The sequence below is a fragment of the Nomia melanderi genome, chromosome 2 (assembly GCF_051020985.1).
Source record: "Nomia melanderi isolate GNS246 chromosome 2, iyNomMela1, whole genome shotgun sequence".
Classification (NCBI taxonomy): Eukaryota; Metazoa; Arthropoda; class Insecta; order Hymenoptera; family Halictidae; genus Nomia; species Nomia melanderi.
In genome coordinates, this window is record NC_135000.1 from 5,406,031 (window position 1) to 5,427,616 (window position 21,586).

At 41.3% G+C, this 21,586-nt stretch overlaps 1 protein-coding gene across 11 annotated transcripts in view; it reads left to right on the top strand.

Moving 5' to 3' along the window:
• Window positions 1-13,429, top strand: part of heph (polypyrimidine tract-binding protein 1 heph) — a 517,180-nt gene extending 503,751 nt beyond the window's left edge. For 9 of the 11 annotated variants that reach the window (XM_076365032.1, XM_076365030.1, XM_076365041.1 and 6 more), the window contains 7 exons: window positions 3,304-3,532; window positions 6,988-7,205; window positions 10,518-10,551; window positions 11,937-12,029; window positions 12,149-12,365; window positions 12,444-12,585; window positions 12,822-13,258. In XM_076365032.1, coding sequence (XP_076221147.1) covers window positions 3,304-3,532; window positions 6,988-7,205; window positions 10,518-10,551; window positions 11,937-12,029; window positions 12,149-12,365; window positions 12,444-12,585; window positions 12,822-12,920 — 1,032 coding nt within the window. In that variant the 3' untranslated portion in view covers window positions 12,921-13,258. The other 2 variants (XM_076365037.1, XM_076365035.1) reach the window with 2 other exon arrangements.
• The last annotated feature ends 8,157 nt before the right edge of the window (window positions 13,430-21,586 follow it).

The following is a 21,586-nucleotide window of genomic DNA, read 5'->3' on the forward strand; positions in this document are numbered from 1 at the left end:
AGTTCTTTATTTTTCTAGAGAAATTATAATTGTGTAATTCTTCTTTGTTCTGCTTTGGTTTTTCATTGAAACACCCTGGCTGCATTCCTTCCGCGTTTGACGAGTACACGCTTGATTTTTCATTTCATTCTACGGTTAACAGGTCGAATTCGGGGATAATCGTTTAATTTCGAGGTTCGCGTGTGCAGTTGTGAAAGATAGTTTCTTTTTATTGAGCAAATTTGAAGGGAGATTTTTTATATTGGGTGTGGAAGTATGCAGGGAGAGGAAATTAAGTACAATAGAGAGGTAATAGGAATATTTGAACGCAATTTTTTATTCGAGTGCTCGAGTGTGGCGCAGCAGGACCATGACGAAAATCGACCGTTCATCGAGCGTCAATTGTCTCCAGCGTAGAATCCAAAAAGCGCATGAAAGGACGGGTCCACGCTGGACGACTCAGTGTAAATCTAAACGTCGCGCAACTCGCAAATAAAACATTTCCCACGTACTGCTTCTTTGCTGCATTTTTACCTTCACCACACTGTAACATTTCATTTTAGAAGTATCAATAATACTAACACTTAGGCGACCGCCTAAAAAGAACTGTACAGCCTCCTCCATTATCTCCAATTGAACTCATTCAATTGATTCAGTTAGAATCTGTGTTTTGTAAATTTGATGAATTTCAAATAATCCCACTTCAAGACTTACGAAGTAACAAAAGAAAAGATAAATAAAATAAAAGGCAATACGTTGCTAAGTGAAAAGTGGGAGAACTCCTCATTCGGTTGGCTAAGTGTTAATAATAAATAGTAATCACAATAATAACAAGCAATAAATATGAATATCACTAATCAACAATAGTAATCACAATAACACCAAATAACAACAATAATGAATAGTAACCACAACACCAAATAACGACAACAAACAATAACCACAACAATACCAAACAACAAACGTAATAAAACCACAATTTCCCCGGAAACGTCAAAACGCCCAAGAAAAGTCATTCCCACCCCAATCCTAATTCCCAACGCCACGTCTAAAAATTCAAACCCCAAAGATCCACAATCCAACACCCGATCAACCAACCTCCAAACAGAAAGCTCAAAACTACAAACACCCCCACTCGGCCAACTTTTCACTCCCCACAGCAACCTGTCCCCGATGGAAGTTTATTTTTATCGTGCAAACATCATTCGCCATAACCTGATCCCTCGTCTCCTGACGCCGGGCAGGCAGGGCAGCGCAGCGCAGCGTCCAGTGGACCCTTGAGTAACGCCACGGGCCACCTGTACGCAACCGGTCCCGTAATTATGTATGAAATTCATTAGCCCGTGTAAATGACCGACACAGAGATACAGGGGAAACCCGGCGGGCCGGTCGGTCGGTCGGTCGGTCGGCCGGCTGGCTGGCACCCACGCACAGCACGGGTGCACGCTTCAACAATGCACGGTCAGCGGTGCATACGCGGCCGGGTCAAACACATGGCTGCGTTTGCTTGGACGCGCTCCGGGCTGTGTGCGCAGCCTGCCTATTCGTACGCAGTCTTGAACCTGCATACACAATTAGACCGCCGCGTCTTTCCGGCGCTAACTGCGCGCGTTTACGGATGCATTCGACGCGATGCTGGTTGAGTAGCTTCTCGGTGCCCGGATTGATCACCGTAGAAAAGAAAATTCTCTGACTTCAACACGTTGAGCGCCGGCGACTTAAGAGACATTTAACCCTTTGCGGACGAAGATTCTTCAAAGAACACGAAACCTTCGGCAGATTCGGCCAAATTACGTAACGGATGCTTAAATAATAGAGAAAAAGGAAACTATGCACCGATCCCTTGCTATTTGAGTTATTAAATCATTCATTGAGTTTGCAAATCGGTATTCGATATATGAAAGTTTGATCTCGGCGAAACGTCAACATTCGCCCGCAAAGGGTTAAAGCCTGAGCGCCGGCAACGTATCGGCCACTTAGCCCAAACGCTGGCTTAATTCGTTTGTATCTGATCAATGAGTAGCTAGAAAAGATATTCAAAACATTATACATTTTCGTAAAGTAGTATATCTTAATTGCATATTCGTCAAATCCAGAAATGAAAATCCAGAAATCCGCATTATTGCGGGGCCGGCGTTCAATGTGTTAACACGTTGACTGCCACGTCGGTCACCGAAGACCGGAGCTTTCAAATTATTTCCCAATAGGTATAATTTGTCAGATAACTAATGTCGAATGGAAATATTTCATAGCGTAAGTTAGTAAATAACAGTGTAACGTAAGCATTGCGATATTAGATAATAAGTAACACTTCCTCTTTATCTTTGTTACAAAAGAATAAGCGATACATAAAACTCTGAAGGTTTTCGTGGCAGTCAACGTGTTACCACTAAAACTACCGAGCTGAATTGACTTTTTGAAATTTTTCTACAGAAACTCCAAGAGTGTGTCTATTGAATCTTTGATTGATTTACAATTCAGTTTGCGTGTTGCTAAATCAATTTCTTTAATAATTTATCAAAGAAACACTTGTTATCTTTTAATAATTGCGAAAAGAAGAAATCAGAAAGGAGGCATTTTGATCTATCTGGTAGTTTTAGTGTTAAATGGCTTTCGGGTGAGAGCCGTGTCCAGGAATTTATCCCCAACGGTTCGCCATCATTGTAGCTGGCTTAACCAGTTAACTGTAGAATTTAGTTGGAAAAACCTCTGGTTCTGCGCGCAATAAAATCGAAAAATGGAGCGTGTACTCGTCGAACGCAGGACGAATGCACGTAGAGTATATTTTAATGGAAGATCGAAGCGACACAAAGAAGAATTACATGTTTATGTGAAAAAATAAAGAATTCATCGCTGAATGAATTACTATCGTGTCAAGCTTTACGATGACGTGTATACTCGTCGAACACAGTTAACTGGTTTAATGAGGAATAGGTCATTGAACTCTAGGAACAATAACTTTGTTTCTTAACTTATACATGTTTTATCGTTCAACTCGTCTCAAAGAATGTCGCCAACTTAAGGAGTTCACCCTTTGCACTCGAGAATATTTTTCTCAAGAAATATTCATTATTTTCTGATGAAATATCAATATTTTTACAACTATCATAAAGAAATACCTGGTATAAATGAAGTGACAGAATTATTTTATTTCGATGTTCCATGTGTTGATACATTATATAAAATTTAATATTGAATTTTTTAATATTGAATAGTTAAAGAAAGCTTCAGATATGCAACGTTAAATTAAAAACAATTCTGTCATCGTTGTTGTGTTCTGTATTATTCTTTGACTAACATTTGCGTTGCTCTTTCGTGTTTCAGTCGCTGGAGGGTCAGAACATCTACAACTCGTGCTGCACGTTGCGCATCGATTACAGCAAGATGCAGAATTTGAATGTGAAATATAATAACGACAAATCCAGGGACTACACCAATCCCACGCTGCCAACAGGCGACGCGAATTTGGACGCAGCGTCGTTGGCGCTTGGCGGCGAACTTCTTCCTCAGTTGCTGATGGGTGCTGGATCTCAGCCACGCGCTAGAATACCCGGTGAGTGACGACTGTTTACTAGAATCCTGTAAATTACGTTCTCACTCACGTTTTGAAACTATATTTCAATTATAATACAACATTCCAGAGTAAAGTTATTGCAGCCTATCATTCTTGAGCTAGAAATATTCCGTAAATTAGCACTTCCTTTACGAGCGGCTTAGAAAATGCAAGGAGTACTTACAAATTTTGTAAAAGAAATCTAGTAAATGCTATTGCAGATTTTGAAATGTTATTTGTCAATATTCACAGTGTACTCACAGATTTTCCCAATCAGAAACAACGATTGGAAAATTATGAATTGTAAAGGTATTTGGAAACTAGAACCCTTTGAAGTCGTCGAATTAATTCTTTGACCCGCAACTTTCAACGTGCTTCAGAATTTTCTAGAAGAAAACCAAACACAATTCCAAATTTATAAATATTCACCAGTATTTACAGTGTACTCACAAATTTTCCCAATTAGAAACAACGATTGGAAAATTATGAATTATAAAAATATTTGGAAATTAGAATCTTTTAAAGTCATCAGACTAGTTCGTTAATCAACAACATTCGACGAACTTAATAATTTCCCAAAAGAAACCCATCAAACACAATTCCAAATTTCAACATGTTATTCACTAATATTCTCCCCAATCAAAAACAACAATCGAAAACTCTATTACAAAACCGTTTAGAAACAAGAACCCTTTGAACTCACCGAACTAATTCGTTAATCAGCGTTCGAAGCCGTAAGACGTCCCGGTAACCCTCTCGTCGCGATTCATCGGCGACAGTACGACGGCAATATAAAATTTAATTAACACCTGACCCAGCCGACAATAATAGTCGCGGCGTTGCACAATAACGAAGAAGCAACTGTCTCGAATTCGTCGCGAGTAAGTGGCGGCGGCGCGGCCGTTGCGGGGCGGCGGAGGCCGGAAGAAGTATCTATGAAATTAAATTCCCGACAAGTTAGTAACCGGGCCGGCGAGTTTAACAGGAAGTTTCCCAGAACGTGGCTGTTTTTTTCATTATGAAAATTGAATTCCACCGGATTTTCATCATCCGCGCGCCGTTATCCCGCGCGTTTCCATTACTCCGCTCGCATCAGCCCGCGGGGCTGCTCCCAGTTCGCTTTTTAAAACATTCCTCCTTTTTTATTCCCCTCCGTCCCTCCAGTTTCATCGAAGAAGACAGACAGACGGACGGCCGGGCGGGCGGGGATATTTTTGTTAACGAGTGCTGCGGACTTTTTCGTCGCAGCTCGCGACATACCTTTGATTTGTGTTTCAATTGTGATCGATAGAATCACTTTGCCAATAATCATTTTTAGAGTGTATTCTACATCTGTGTTTACTCTACAATAGACTAATTGATAACAGAAGAAGAATGTTTCATTTGAATTCAAAGGAATCGAGTGATATCTATGTTTGTTAAATTTCGTTTAAAATGTTCGGCGATTTTTCTCAAGTTTCTACTACAATTAAACCTTTCCATTACACCAAGAAGAATATAAAATTAACTGTAATATTATAAATAACCACCCCAATATTCCAATAATTATCCAGAATTCCTAAAACTCTAATATTAACCGAACAAATTCGAACTATTCCATAAATCAACGTTCACGCTGCCCCCTCTATCCGCCATTTTGTCGGTGACAGAAAGGTCCGAACGAAAAGGCGAGCGGAAAAAGTTTCGCGAATGATTCCGGTCGATTCGGACGTAAAGCGTATCGCGAAATCGAGCGAGAACCGTCGCACAGTTAAATTTTACAACGTATCCGTCGATGTTTTGCAACACGTAGCCCCCCACCGGCCATTGGTGCGGATCGATGGCCGCCGCCGCTGCCGGCCACCCTCTTTTCCCGGCCGGAACGGCGAATCGATCGATCAATTAGCCGTGCGATTTCCCGGCGTTCAGTCCATTAGAATTAATTATATTAATAGCAATACCCGACCCGTTTCTGTCATTCGAACGTTATGATAAATTGTTATTTCGTGACTGACCGCGAGTCGCCGGCCACCGCCTCGTCTCCCTGCTTCCAATTTGCCGGTCGTTTTCAGCTCCATTTTCGAGCGGGATCGAATTGCGTGCGGTCAGACGGTATTATTTCCTCGGGTAAATTAATTAATTGCGCTACAACGGGAGAACACGGGTATCCGGCGCCGATCGATGCGCCGACGAATGTTTCGACTTTGCGCCTTGTCGCCCCTTATATCTTCGGAACCTTGTTTTCGGCGGATTCTACCGGTTAGTTTGATTTCTCCTGTGTTAATTGTGGTGTTTACCTTGAAGAATCTCTCGTTTTGCGCATAACAAAATGAAAGAATGAAATGTGTACTTGTTGAACACAGAAATGCGGAGAAAATCAAAGAAAACCAAGGAAGAATTACACGTTTGTCTAAAGAAATAAGGAATTTATGGTTGAAAGAATGAGTATCATTTGAAGCTTTAAGATGACGTGGAGATTCATGATTTAAGATTAACTGATTATAGATAAGCTGTTGTTTTCGAATTTTATTAAGTACTTCGCTATGCTATGATTGATTTGTGAATTGATTGCCGCGTTTGATGGAATATGGGTTAGGGAATATGATTATTGTGGAATTGTGTTTTGGAGATATTTTGTCGAACTCTGAAATGTTGTATTTTTTGTTCCTAACTTTAATGTTTTGTATTTAGTTATATGTAACATTTGCAGTTTGGTCAGAAATTCTTGAAGTTCTTTTGATTTTGAAATAGTAAAAAGAACTATTCTCTATTGGAACTGGGAAATATTTACATTCCATACTTAACGTTAAATAATTATATTAAAAATATAAAGATTAACATTTTACATTTACATAACCTCAACCAGTTAACTATTGGTACGTGTACCTTACAAGAAAACCTTTTCAACCAAAACAAGAACAAATTTCTTTTCTTCATCCCCTACTTTCAGGGGTATTACAAAAAATATACTTTCAACCCCCAACTCCAAAGATTGTCTTCACCCGTTCAAAGTGGACAATAAGAAAAAACGTCAAATATTTTCTTAAATGGTTTATTCGGAGTTGTAAAACACATACTTTCAACCCTCATCTTTAACCCTTCGCACTCAGAAGTTTCTCACTAGAAATATTTAACATTTCTTGACGAGACAAAGACGATATTCTTTGAAACTACCTCGGAAAAAAATCACAAGTACATTATACAAAGTTCAACGTCAAATATCAAATTTTATAATGTCATTGCGTCTAATCAAGTAGATGGTCACTTTCCGAGTGCAAAGGGTCAAGGGATGTTTCCCCCGTTGAAAGTGAACAATAAGAAAGAACCTGTCAAATTCCATGAAAATCAACTGGTTGAAAAGGCGCCCTTGCTAGTAACTTCGTAATTCCGACCAGGCTGCAAGAGAAAACAACCTGCAACCCATCGAAGACAATTCTGGTGACCGATTCTAACGACATCTTGTAAATTTCCTGAAGTAGAGTCCATTGCAGGGGCACCGGGTGTGCTGCCCACGCCCTTCGCGGCCATGCACGGTCTGCCCTCGCCCTTGGCGGGCCCCTATAACGGGGTCCCGCCAGCCGGGGGCCTAGCCGGACTCGGGGGTTTCCATCTCAGCGCGACAGGCCTCGGCGTACGCGTGCCCACCAACGCACAAACTTCCGCGGTGTTGCTCGTCAGCAACTTAAACGAGGAGGTAAGTGCCGCCGATAATCCTACGCTGGTTTCGTTCATCGAGAACAAAGCACACGGGGTTCGTAGATCGAATCATGAACAGAGATCACGGAGGTTCGTGTGATATGCGAGACTATTTCTGGAGTAAATCAGACGAAACCACCGAGAAACGAAGACGACGAAGTCTGACACGTCGTCTCTGGCTGTTTCTCGGTTTCCTAGAGTTTCAGGGAAGGGTTTTCAATTGTCTTCGGGGGATTTTGAGTCTCGCATAAGAAAAGGTTTCCTTCGTGACTGTTTGTTTATTCAGTAGGCGCTGCCGCGCTCTCGGAATTGTTTTTGTTCGACACTGAGGGAAACGAAGTGTTTTCTGGACAGTATGGAATTTTTTGATAAGATGTTGATTGATTGTTACGGCGAGTTTGAGAGTTTTAAGGTTTATGGTAGTTTGTAGTGTTCGATTTGAGAAATTTCGAGTTCTTAGCAGTTTGAGCTAGTAAATTTGAGGCTTTCTGAGTTAGAGATGAAGGTAATTAGGAATCTTGGAAATCGAATGCCGATCTTGGGAGATCTTAATGTATAATATTGAGTTTAAGATTCTCTAAATTCACTGGACATTCATTTTTCAATCTGGAATTATTCCCGTTACCTCCAACTCAGTCTCAAACTTAGTACCTCAAACGATCTAAAACTCGAAGTTCCTCGAATCTAATACTATATTCCATCTTAAACTAAAAAACTCTCTACTCGATGTACAATACTAAATCTAAAATTCCCTAAAATCGTTAGGAATGAATCTTTTATATCTTCGTTCTGTATTTCTAAACGAAGCTTCCATTTCTCTCAGTGTCTATCTACGTACACGAAACTGGCTTAGGTACGTACATATACAACGAAAGTTACACGAATACTACGATACGATTAAAACGTAGTGCTACGTAGGCAACCCTTGCAGTCTCTCCATCCCTCGACGCGAGTTTCCCTTGCCGAACAGTCCTCGATACCTCGTTCTCCGTGCACGTGTTCGTCGCTGTCCTCTAGAGAACAGCGAATAAAAATCCAATGAACAGAATCTCGAATTCGTTCGCTAGTGTTTTTTTTTTCTCTATTATCAGAATCATTGGTATCGAGCGAGTGTCTCCATCGGCAACTAGGAAAATCGTAGTCTCGATGCGTATGCAACCCCCCTTTACGTCACGTACCCTTTATATCTTACCCCATGCCCCACTGACCCACTCATTCTCGAAACACACATATAGAAATCTTTCCGTACGTCACCATTCTCTGTCCTGAGCGGCTCGTAGCGTTGTCGTCTACGACGTTACTTCCCAGGGGATGTCTTTTGTTTCTGAGATGAACAATTACGTTCTTGCAAGGTGTATCAATCATTTAATTAGAATCTTTCTTTGTGGAAGGCACGTTCCTCGTGCGATCCTTTTGGAAGAATTGTTTTGACGTTTTGCTTACGTTGCTGGTAGCTTTGTTGGACTCTAAGATTTAGAAATGTAATGAAAATGTAGAGAAATGTATAAATGCAAAAGTGAGAGTTGTGTTTTCAAGATACTGATGGTTTTGGTTTAGGTCTTGATCATGTTTGAGTTGGATAGGTGTATGATAGTTACTTTAGATATAGGTAAAGTTTTACTTAGCTACTAATAACTAGGCAAAGCTTAATTAAGTTATAATTAAGTACCGAGTTTGATTTAATACAAACGTAGAATTATTAATATCTAATCAAGACCTAGTCAAAACAGTAAAAGTTTACCAAAAGCTAATTTAAATGGTAAAGATAAGAGCCTAGTTAAACTCGATGTAGCTACTAGTAGTCCTAACTAAGACACTAGTACATCACTAAATATTTTACAAAGCTAATCAAGACCTAGCCAAGACAATCAAAGTTCACCAAGACCTAACTCAAACACTAAATATTAACTAAAGCCTAGTTCAACTTGATATACCTATTAGTAGTCCTAACTAAGACACTGGTACTAAACATATTACAAAGCTAACTAACATCTCATCAAGATATTATATGAATTCTTCCAAAATCAAAACAATTCTATAAATACCTAGTGCAACTAGCAAACTTACTAATCTACTAAGCACGTAATGGTAGCCAAAAGTATCACCAGCCTGTCAACTAGCAACAAATCTCAATAAACAGAAACGAAAGGCGCCTCCTTAAAGAAAACTGTGTGTCGACGTCACACTTCGCAGCTGCAACTATTGTCACTACTGTACTATAACTATGTGTACTACTATCGTTGCGCCGCGCGCACAAGCTTCCGACCAGTGTCTTTTTCCTCTGGCGGGCAGACATTCGAGTATATACCTTTATATATATATATATATATATACATGTACTTTCCCCTACTTTTTACTTTGTATTTTTTTTTTTAAAAGAACCTTTCGCGAAATCATTCCCGCGTTACGAGGAACGACAAAACCACGAGGGATTCATATTGACGAGAAGGTCCCGGCCTGTTTCTCTGCTTCTCACTCCGTCTATCTTCTCTCTCTGTCTGTTTCTCTGTACTTGTTTCCTCCTCTCACGATCGCGGAGGGCTGACAGCCGAAGGAAAATCGACCGGAAAAGTGAGTTCCAGCTCTTTCGTTGCTCCCGGCGTGCATATATCTCTCGTACGTCGGCGCGTTCGCGCCTCGTCGAGTATATACGTCAGAAACATAGATGCGCGCCATTTATTCTCGTATAAACCGTGGAAACTGACGATCGGTTAATTAAACGTTTTTTATTAATTCTAGTGACTTTTAACTTTCATATTGTTCCACTTGATTTATCGAATTCTACGAAGTTTAAACAATTTCAAATTTTCTAAATTTCGAAAATTATATTTAAATAGTTATATTATTGCAATTCCTATGGAGAAAGTATTATTAACATTATTTGGGTTCCGATTATAAATATCTAAAATTCTTAGCTATATCTTCACTAGCTTTTGGAAAATTTCTATTAAAATGTTATTGAGATTATTCATTCCGATTATAAATATCTAGAATTATTTCTTCACAACTTTTGGAATATCTTCGCCATAGCTATTGAGAAAGAATACTATATTTTATTGTAATATCTGAATAAAATAATTTCTGTATTGTCATTGACTAAACTCAATATTTTCATCGAAAATGATTGTCGAGGCGCAATTCGTTGATTCCCCGATGAGGCAGCGAAAGGTCTGGAAAGCCCCTAAAAAAAAGGAAAAAAGAAAGAAACGAAGGCATGAGACTCGTGAAACTTGTGCGCGTGCCAACACTATACATTGAATCCTATTTTACTCGCTGACTACTGACTGGACTCTGTCTGTTCTCTGTGTAGATGGTCACGCCTGACGCTCTCTTTACCCTGTTTGGTACGTCTCTACATTTATATTATTAATTATATTACATTATTAATTATTATATTTAACATGCGTGGACACACACACACGCACACACATACACACATACACACCTAAATACACACATACACACATACACACATACACACTGATACCGTAAAACTTGGCACATATAACACGTAAACGAACGCAGACACGGAACACGAGAACACACACGGGACACGATTTTTCCGCGTGTTTGGAAGCAATCTCGAAGAGTGAAGAGAAAGAACAAACGAATTTGCTGGTCTTTCTTGTTTTTTTTTTTTTTTTTTTTAATTGTTTTTCTCTTTTATTTTATTTTATTTTCATCGTGCCGAATGAATGATGTTCACACAGTGTTCACGTACATCGGGAAAGATAACACGGGACAGAAAAATATAGTATTTCTATCACGGTGTATCGTCACTATCGGCGCTGTCATGTTGCAGAAAATTTTTTTTTTTCTTCTATTCTGAACGTAGAAATTTTTTTGTTTCGTTGTTGGATGTGTTTCATTTGTCTCTCTCTCTTTCTCTGTTTTTTATTTTATTTTTTCATTGTATTTACTTATTTATTTATTTATTTTTTTTTCTAGTACGAAAATATCTCGTTCATCAACACTCTCTTGTATTCACGTGTATATGGATATAGAAAATTTGTATTTATGTTTTCATTCGTTTTATTTTCTGGTATTTCTCGTTTAACGTTTTATCATTTTTCCGCCCCCCCCCCTGCCCGAATATTTTCGTGGATTTTCAACTTATTTTATTCACTACAAGCTATATTCTCATTCCATTCACATATTCCACCCATGTCATGATCATCGAATCATCATCGTCCGCCCATGCGACACATTCATATATTTTTTTCATGTTCTCTATTTCCAAGCATCTCTTCTAAATTCGTTTCGTTAATATTTTATTAATATCAGTTCCAGACACCTTAATATTACAGAAGCTTTCGCTTATTTTACGTAATTCCATAGGAGCTCACTTCTCAGTAGCCGATCGGTTCAGCTCTGACCTACAGAAAGTTCTCAGACTCGAGATAACGTGCCTTCGATTCTCAATGGTAGCCTGTGAACACTCTAGTACCATTGATGTTTAACAGAATAAATTTCTGCATGACGTTTGAGAGTGTTTGACGACGTTTGAGAGTGTTTGACGACGTTTGACAATGTTTTGAGCCACCCGTTAGCTGGACCGATCGTCACTTTGCATGACCCAGATCTTAGTCCGATCGTACCCCGATCTCGATCGACTGAATCTATTGTCCCGAATCATCTTCGACGATCCTTAGACACCATAAGAAATTATCCACCAAGTTGGAGGCGAGTCGAGCTTATTAAAAATGATGTTTGCGTGTTGTGCATGTAGGCGTTTACGGGGATGTACAGCGTGTGAAGATTCTCTACAACAAGAAGGACTCGGCACTGATTCAGATGGCCGAACCACATCAGGCACATTTAGGTAATTTTCAATTGATTAATAAAGAAGCCTAAATTCACCTGCGATTCAGTTTGAGAAGGTTTGAAACTGTTGGAACATGTTTGACGATGTATTTTTCAATGATATCTTGTTTGTGGCAGCACTAACACACATGGACAAGCTGAGAGTGTTTGGAAAACAGATTAAAGTGATGCTCAGCAAGCATCAGACGGTTCAGTTGCCGAAGGAGGGTCAGCCGGATGCCGGTTTGACGAAGGACTACACTAACAGTCCTCTGCATAGATTCAAAAAACCGGGCTCGAAGAATTACCAGAACATCTATCCACCGAGCGCGACTTTGCATTTATCGAATATTCCGTGAGTAACTTTTCAGAAGCGACCGTCAATTGAAACTGTCAATTTTCTACGTTTTATTAACGACGTTTATAATTTTAGTAACACTGTAACCGAAGAGGAGATCAGAGATGCTTTCACTAAGAATGGCTTCACCGTGAAGGCTTTCAAGTTCTTCCCGAAAGACAGGAAAATGGCGCTCATACAGATGCCCAGCATGGATGATGCTGTCACTGCTCTGATCGTGAGTATCAGACTTATCTTTCTGCAGTACTAACATCATAGACTCTCACTTTATAAATAAAAATTCTCGACTCCTACTAAACCTACCCTCGAATCATTCTACATAACCTACTACCTAACCTAACAGACTTCTTAAATCCGATCCCATGACCTCAGAATTCCTCCAGCATTAGTACTGACCTAATTTCAAACAGAATATACCCAAAACAGAAGATGCAACTATTCAAATCTTTCCAGAAAATGCACAACTACCAGCTGAGCGAGTCCAACCACCTGAGAGTATCATTTTCCAAGAGCAACATCTACCAAGAATCACAAATAAATTACCAAACCTAAACTCAGCTCATTCTACCTAATCTAAAGGACTTCATAAATCAGACCTCCTAATCTTAAATTCCCTCTAGAACAGTACTAACCTAACCTCAAACAGAATACACCCGAAACAGGAGATGCAACTATCCGAATATTTCCAGAAAATGCACAACTACCAGCTGAGCGAGTCCAACCACTTGAGAGTATCATTTTCCAAGAGCAACATCTACCAAGAGTCAGAATAAAATTACCGAACCTAGACTCAGCTCATTCTATCTAGCCTAAAAGACTTCATGAATCAGATCTCCTAACCTCGCAGTTCCTTTAGAACAGCCCTGACCTAACCTCAACCAGAAGCTGCAACTATCCGAATCTTTCCAGAAAATGCACAACTACCAGCTGAGCGAGTCCAACCACCTGAGAGTATCATTTTCCAAGAGCAACATCTAACAAGAATCACAATCAAACGATCGGCAGTGGTACCAGCCCTACGCCCTAGTCCCCTTCTGGTCGCCCGGCGCAGTGTACGACTGATGATCCCCGCGATGGGTCCAGCCAGTTGCTCATCCGTTCCTACAATGGCTGCAACTCCCGATTCACTGGCCACCACCGTTGCATCGTGCTTGGATAAACGGCTAAAGGAACCAGCAAGCGACAAGCAACAGCAACAGCAGCAGCAGCAGCAGCAGCAGCAGCAACAGCAGCAGCAACAGCAGCAGCAACAGCAGCAGCAACAGCAGCAGCAACAGCAGCAGCGGCAGCAGCATCAGCAGCTATGACTAAGGGAAGCAAAAACCGCGCGCGAACGAGCCAGCAGCAAAAGTACTTCTGGTCCACCGGGACAGTACACCGTGTATCCATTTCTAAGATACAATCATTTTTCCTCTGATTAAGAGCCGGACTCTGATCCGCCGGACGTTAAGACTGTCCAGGCCTGCGAGGACAGAGGTAGATCCGCGATAGATCAGAGAGACAACAGGGTCTGGGTATGGCGAACGCGTTGATCAGGGGTTGGGTTTCCCATGGCCGATCGAAAGAAAGTAATCTGGGGTTCTTCAGGCGCGCGACTCCCGGTGAACGATTCCCGTTGGAAGCCGTGAACCATGTTCAGAGAGAAAGAGAGAGGGAGGGGGCGCGCGCGCGCGTGCTCGCGCGCCTCCCGCGCATGTCTTGACAGGAAACGATAGAGACACGAGACGAAACACGAGTATTCATTGAAGGGAGGAGGGAGAGACTAGGATTAATGGAAAAAACAAGCTAATGATAACGATAATGGGTACGAAGAGGGACTCGGTGAAGAGCCCTCGGCTCTTGTACAGAGTTAATCTTTAAATCTTAAGGTATATTATATATATATACGAACGTGTATATATATATAAAATATATATATATATATATATATATAAATATATTATATATTTTACAAGCGTGACACGCTAAGCCAGTCGAGGCAAAGCGTACAAAACTACACACCTTCAAGGGAAAGAAAAGGAAAAAACAAACTGAGAGTTAAGGGAATTTTTAAAGTTAAACAAAAATGAGGCAACAAGATATGTTATACACACACCATAACAGAAAACGAGATGGAGAAAATCCGCTGCCGGGCAACGTCGTCGTCCCGACCGGATCGATCGACGGTGATCCACGCGTCTTTGTTAGGTTGTAAGGTGAACGCGTCGCCGACGTTTTCGGTCGGCGGTGTGAAAGCGACGTGCACACAAACATACACACACACAGTTAGTCGAGGATAAAAGCGAGGTAGCAAACGAAAGCGAGAATGAAAGTAGGGTACCCGATGATGAGGATGAGGATGAGGATGAGGATAAAGATAAAGATGAGGATAAAGATGAGAATGAGGATGTTGATAATGACGATGATGATGATGTTGAAGATGTTTATGATGACGACGATTTCTTATTCGCTCTCCCGTGGCGCTGTCCAGGCGCCTCGTGATCCAAACACGGCTTAACTTGTCGGGTACTAAGGTTTTAATCGTTTTAGGGCTGATTGTCAACGGGACCCTTAGCAGAGTTTTCGCGAGGTGCTCGCGCTCTTTCCTTCGAACCAGTTGTGTCTGTAACCCTCTCTAGTTTTCGCTCGCTCGGCAGGGAAAGGCGCGAGCGATTCTCCGAGGTATTTTCTTCACGCCACGCGTCGCAGCCGGTGCTTCTTCGTCGGCCACCCGATCTTTCTTTCCTCTTTTTAATCTACTCCTCTATTCTTCGCTATGTCTGCGTTCTTGTTCTTCTTCTTTATTCGTTATTTCGTTCGTGCGTTAACCGAGAGAGTCGTTACCTTCAGTATTCTCGACGGCTGTATCCCCTGTTTTTTTTTTTTTTAGCTAGATCGACGTCGACATGTTTCGCGTGATCGGACCTCGATCGTGTGATTTAGCTCGACTGGCCACGTGGCGGGATCGTTGACGCTGTCGCACGCCGTTGCGGGTGGTATTTTTATAATTTGTATGTTTCGACGATAAGTATTAATCACTGTCATACACTCCCACATAAATACAAATATACCCCACACATACGTGCATGCATACGTACGTAAGTAAATACGTGTATACGTACATACGTGTATACGTAGATACATACGCACATACATACATACATATAAATATATACATACACATACACGAACACGTTCACACGCAGAGACGCAGGTTTCTTAGCTGATAGGTGCTTAGGATTGTGTAGAATCTTTAATCGTAATTAAATAAGGGTGGAAACACACGTATAATTGAGAAAGGAGAAGGGGAGTGAACCGTTAAACATATCGCTAATTAAACAAGATGATTGAACGAGTTTGTACATGCATAGGGGACGACTGTGTGAATCAGTGGGGAAATTCTGGAACGCCTGGAAGACACGTTCCTCGCGACGGATCCGGCGCCATCTGGCCGACGTGTATATCCGTCGCGGGCTAGAACATGCTTTTCCAGTCCGGTTGACGATTAGTTCCTGATCTCCAAGCATTCCTTTCGATAGGCGACGCGAAAAGAGTGCCCCACAAAGGTTTCCTCTGGTGACGTGGTCGGGTCAACCACGGAACAGTGGACGAGCCAGGCGTGCAGGGGTGGTTCGAGGTCTATTGTGTTTTGAATGGTGATGTTGAGACCATCGGTGTCGTGTAAGATAATAAGGATTTAAACAAACAAAAGGTAAAAAAACAATTGACGATGAAACTCTATGATACACGTAGACGTTACACTGCAGAGCGTAAATAATTATAAAAATATATATATAAAGTATATATATATATATATTAATTGAAATGATGGAAGGGAGGCCCGAGAGGGGGACGTTTCATGAAATTGAGGAGAGAGAACGATAAAATATGGGGTTCCACGGGTTTTCTACTCGCACGCGAGACCCGCCTCCCGCCAGACACACACAAACACACGCAAACATACATACACGTACATATACACGCATATAAACACGGTTACGCGAGATCGTATCCTCGTGTCACGAAGCGAAAAAAAATTATCAGTAGTGTCGTAGCGTCGTGATGAACTGGTCGTCCGGGGTAGCGTCGTGATGTTCACTTCGCACATCCGGTCCGACGGACTATGGTGGCGACGTCACGAAGCTGCCACGGTGGTCCGGAGATTTTTGTCTAATCGACGTTCTGTTGGAGTCAATTAAATCTTATTAATATACGTATCGACCGTAGAAAAAAAATGGTAGCGGAGGGAAAGCGCGTGAAAGTGGTGTGGTAAAAGCTTGTGGCTGAGAGTGTGCTGAGGATCAACTGAGAGTGAGAGAGTGGGAGAGAGTGTGGGGAGAGAATGGGAGCGAGTGCTGTCGCGTGAGCAAGAGAGAAAGAGACTAAATGATACTCGATGCGAGGAGTGAGAGAAACAAAGAAAATGCAAAAATTACAAAAAAATATATTTAACAAAGCGAGTGCCGGCCCGGGCAGTGTTGTTTGTGCCAAAGTAGGCTAGCCGTTAATTCTAGGAAGGGGCCTCTCGAGCGGCTTTTTGGGATCTGGATCCTTGCGGTGCTTTGGATGGTGATCGTTGGATGTGCGGATCTATTGGATCCGGTGGATTTTAATTGCAGATTGTGTTATGAAAGTTTGCGAACGTTGACTGTGTTTTTCTGGGTGTTCATTCAGTTTGTTTTTGAATCCAGTACTAGATTTTATCTTTAGAATTTGGATTGTTCGGATCTTAGACTTCCTGGATTATTTGGATTGCGAAATTCTGAGGTTCTCAAATTTTAGATTCCTTGAATCTTTGGCTTCATGGGTTTTGAAATTTTCAGGTTTTCAGATTTTAGATTCGTTGAATCTTTGACTCTTTGAATTTTTTGAATTCTTTAGGTTCTTTGGATCCTTGGGATTCTTTGAATTACAGGGATTCTATGAATTCTATGGTTTCTTTGGATTCTTGGGATTTTATGGATTCTTCGAATTCCACGAATTCCATGAACTCTGTGGATTCTTCGAATTCCACGAATTCCATGAATTCTATGGATTCTTCGAATTCCATGAATTCCATGAATTCTATGGATTCTTCGAATTACAGGAATTCCATGAATTCTATGGATTCTTTGAATACCATGAGTTCTATAGATTCTTTGAATTCCACGAATTCCATGAATTCTTTGGATCGCCAGAATCCGGATCCCAATGGCCGCAGAGAGTGATGAATCGACCAATCAGTAGAGACGTAGCGAGTAGCCGGCATGAGCGAAGGGGCCAGTCTTTGCATCTATGATCTGTCTTTCGAATCTCCGATATATTTACATTATTTAATCTGACGACTGCATTTATAGATTCTACCGAGACGCGGAGGGACGCGTCCGTCGTGCGGGACGCTCCTCTCGTTACACGTCCACACTGGGTACACAGAACATACACGTTCACGTTTTCGGTTGTTGGTTTAGGAGCATTCTTCTGTAACTAATTTTCGAAATGGGTTCGTTTCCAGTGATTTCCGATTCGATTTTGATGCTCGAGGGGACCCTCGATTCTTTTCTACATATATTAAAACCTCTTACACAATCAATAACCATCAATCGTAACATTAAAATATTCAAACACAATCTCACTAATATAAGCTTGTACTTTATTATGTAAAAATATTCTAAAAATTAATCTTCATAGGAAAAAATCTTCCTTGAAACCAAAATCCATCATTCAGGATCACCCAGACCTCCATTAAATACAAATTAATCACATAAACATAAGAACAAAAGAGAACAGAAGGAACAACTTCGATTTCCAAATTATCATTTCAAATATCCAAAAAGAACTGTACCATCCCCTCCAGCATCGATTTTGGGATTCATTGCCTCGCAAATCAGTATGTTTGTCCGCGTCTTCTACTTTAAGGTTCTCATCGTTAAGTATTAAAAACCAGGCTCTTTCAATTGTCCCGCGCTGATCGCCACGAAACAGCACAAAGAAAAAGAAAGAAAGAAGGAAAACGAAAAGGCAAGACCAAGAACAGGAAGAACAGAAAATCCGGTGAACTGTCAGCCCTGATCTCTCCGTGGTCGCTTCAGGGCAACGTGAATTTCTTCTTCGGCGCGAAGGAATCAGTTGAAGGCCTCCCGCACAATAGTATTTCCGGCACAATGTCTCGCAAGCGTACCTGAGATGCCTGTAAACGTCGCCCGCGTGACGGGACGCCATGGCTTTTCCGTCGAGTCTCCGTCACCCGGCGTCCACAATTCTGCTGTTCATTTTACCGACGTTCTCTACGAGTTTCCGTACACATTCCCGCCCCACACGCACTCACACACGCGCACACACACACGTTCGTACATAGAAAACCACACGAAACACGCGCACAGACATCCATCATTTCGTACAATCGTTTTCGTCGCGTCGGACTGGGTTCGATTCCCGGGGCCAGACGAAATACGTAATCTTCGACACCCTTCGTTTTATTTCTTCGGGACACTTGTATCTTGCCACTCAGGAAGTCTATAATACATTGCCGTTGCGAAAGGATTTTTAAACATTCATTGAACGAGCGAAAAAAAATAATGTAAGATTAAAGCCCCAGGGGTCGAGGACACCTTCAGCGTCGACGCGCTCCGTGACTCTTCTGACCGACTGTTTATTGCGATGACAATGATTTCCACTTGTTTCATATCTGATTTTTCTGCCAAAAACTATGAGAAGCGAAAGCTTCGATGGATTTCTAAACGAGAGACAGTAGTGAAAGCTTTAAACGAAGAGAAAAAAAGAGATTAATATCAATTCGGTGAATCAAACGGGGCAGCCGTACCGGGTTGTGGATTGTCTGCAGGGTGTCTGAGATTCGTCGCACAATTCAGTTTCGAGCGGATGACGCTTGTTGTCCAATCGTTTCTAACGTCAAATATGTTTTTTTTTTACATTTCTTTTGAAAGATTACCTTCTTCCAACGGTTGTAAATATTTAATGGTGTAGCAGATCTTATTAAGACTCATGATATTTTAAACGGATCGATTTTTTCAATTAATTCCGCATCGTGTGAAAACGGATATCGATTCCTTCGGATAATTTTTGTGTTCTTAGGGGACACCTTGTAGACGATTTAGATTGAGTATATCATTAGCTGGGTTGAGGGGGGCCGAGGTGAGGGTTGGGATAGCCAGCACTCGCTACATGGTGTCGCGGATACTCAGGCTCCGAAATTTCTCCAGACCAACTTAAAGAAAAAAAAAAAAAGATGATAAAAGCTCCTTGCGAAATTCTAGAAGAGTTGTTCTATTATATATATGTATACATATTCAACGTAACTTCCTCATATAGACAACGTATTTTTATATACTAATAGAGACCAAAAAGAAAAAAAGAAAGAAAAAACGGCAAGACGAATGTCTCGATCGCTCTGATCGTTCGAAGCGCGGCGTGCTTGCATTCAAATAGATCCCGGCAAAACGCACCATGGACACTCCTTCAATTTTCCACCCTTTGCGGACGGTCAAATCTATCGGTAGATGAACGCTCGGCTATTCAAGACGAACATCCGTAGGTCCATTGATCTCTCTCCCGCAGCGCGGGGGTTCGGATATAAAGGATCATTCCGCGAGCTGTAAACATACTAAAACGCAGAAGCAAGTGGTTTGTGAAACATCGGAGTTGACGTTGAAACAATCGTAGACCTTCAAACCGTTCAGAGCGAGCTGTGGGCCGCGGAGGAAGCATTAAAACTGTGACAATCAAGCTATCGGATCTCATCAAACCGCATCAAACTTCGTGAAATCAAGTCGAACCTCGTCAAACGCCATCGAACATCGTCGAACATGATCGCGAGATCTTCTAGTACAAAGTATTCCACGAGTAAATGTTCTACCAAGCGTATTCATCAGCCTTGAACAGTGATATCCGAAGTCCCAAAGGGTCAGACCGCTGAGCATGATCGAGGAACGATCAACAATTCTTTTCCGAACCAGGAGACGCAATGATAATTTTCAAAAAGATATCGATGAAACATAACAGAATCTCACGAAAGAGAGAGAGAAGAGAGGAAAAGTAATGAAATATTTAAAACCGTTCGGACCAAGGAAATTCGGGGTCTGGTTCGAGCCACGCAGTAGACGAAGCTTAGCCTACAGAGGTTATTAGTGAACTTATAGTAGACAAAACCACAAAAAAAAAAAATTAAATATGGCATGTATGTAAAAAAAAAAAAATAACAAAAAACACACGTTCGCTGAACACGAACCGACATACAGAACAAAAATGGACACGTAGAGTCAGATTATATTATATATGTATATATATATATTGGACACTGAGCACACGAGAACACGAACATTACGTATATCCTCCTACATAATATACATATACATAAACATAAACATACATATACATATATATATATATTTGATATATCGCAATGTAACAGGTGTGTCCAAAACAAAAGTGCGCGGCGACTGCATCCCCAATAATCTATATTTTATTAATAACTGATAAGTCTAGGGTTATATCGACGTTACACGGATTATGTAATGAAAAATTAGAAGAGAAGATTAATCTATTAATGAATATATTGTATATGCGGTAGGGATGCGAGTGTGGTCCTGTGAGAAAGGGGTAACAAACGCTGGAGAAAGAGAGTCTCGAGTATAAGGTGATGCGAGCGAGAGATAGAATGAACGGTGATTCATGCTAGAGGAAATGGATGGGTCCGTTGAGTGTGAGGAAGATCGCGCGTAGATCAGGTTTAAAATTAATTATCGGTAATTGTGTAAAATATATCGTTGAACTTCAGGATTGTCTGCTTGCCTAATCGGGGCCTTAGGCGTCGTTCGATCAGGGATTAATCTGGGCCAATCTATCTGTCATCTATGCGACCAGCGGACCGCACAAGATCTAGTCCCGTCTAGGTTGCCTTAAAGTTGATTCACGACTGATCATCTTTTCCCCGGATAGGCCCGTTTAATCCGTTCAGAACGGGCTGGCAAGATTGAGAGATACCTTTAACGCGCACCCAAAAGTCTCGGTTCGGGCATCGATGGGTGCCGGTTGTTGAATTAAGCGAGTATTTAATTTTTCCTACGAGGCGAAAGCGTTTAAAAGACACACAGGGTCAAGCAGAGTGGGTGGAGAGGTGTGGCGAACTTCGCGAGAGACCAAACGGAGGATCTCGTTGGGCATGGGAGTACCTATAGATTAGCGACTTGGATGATAGATGACAGGTTCACAGGTGAAAGTCGAATCAGTCCCAGAACGTTCCT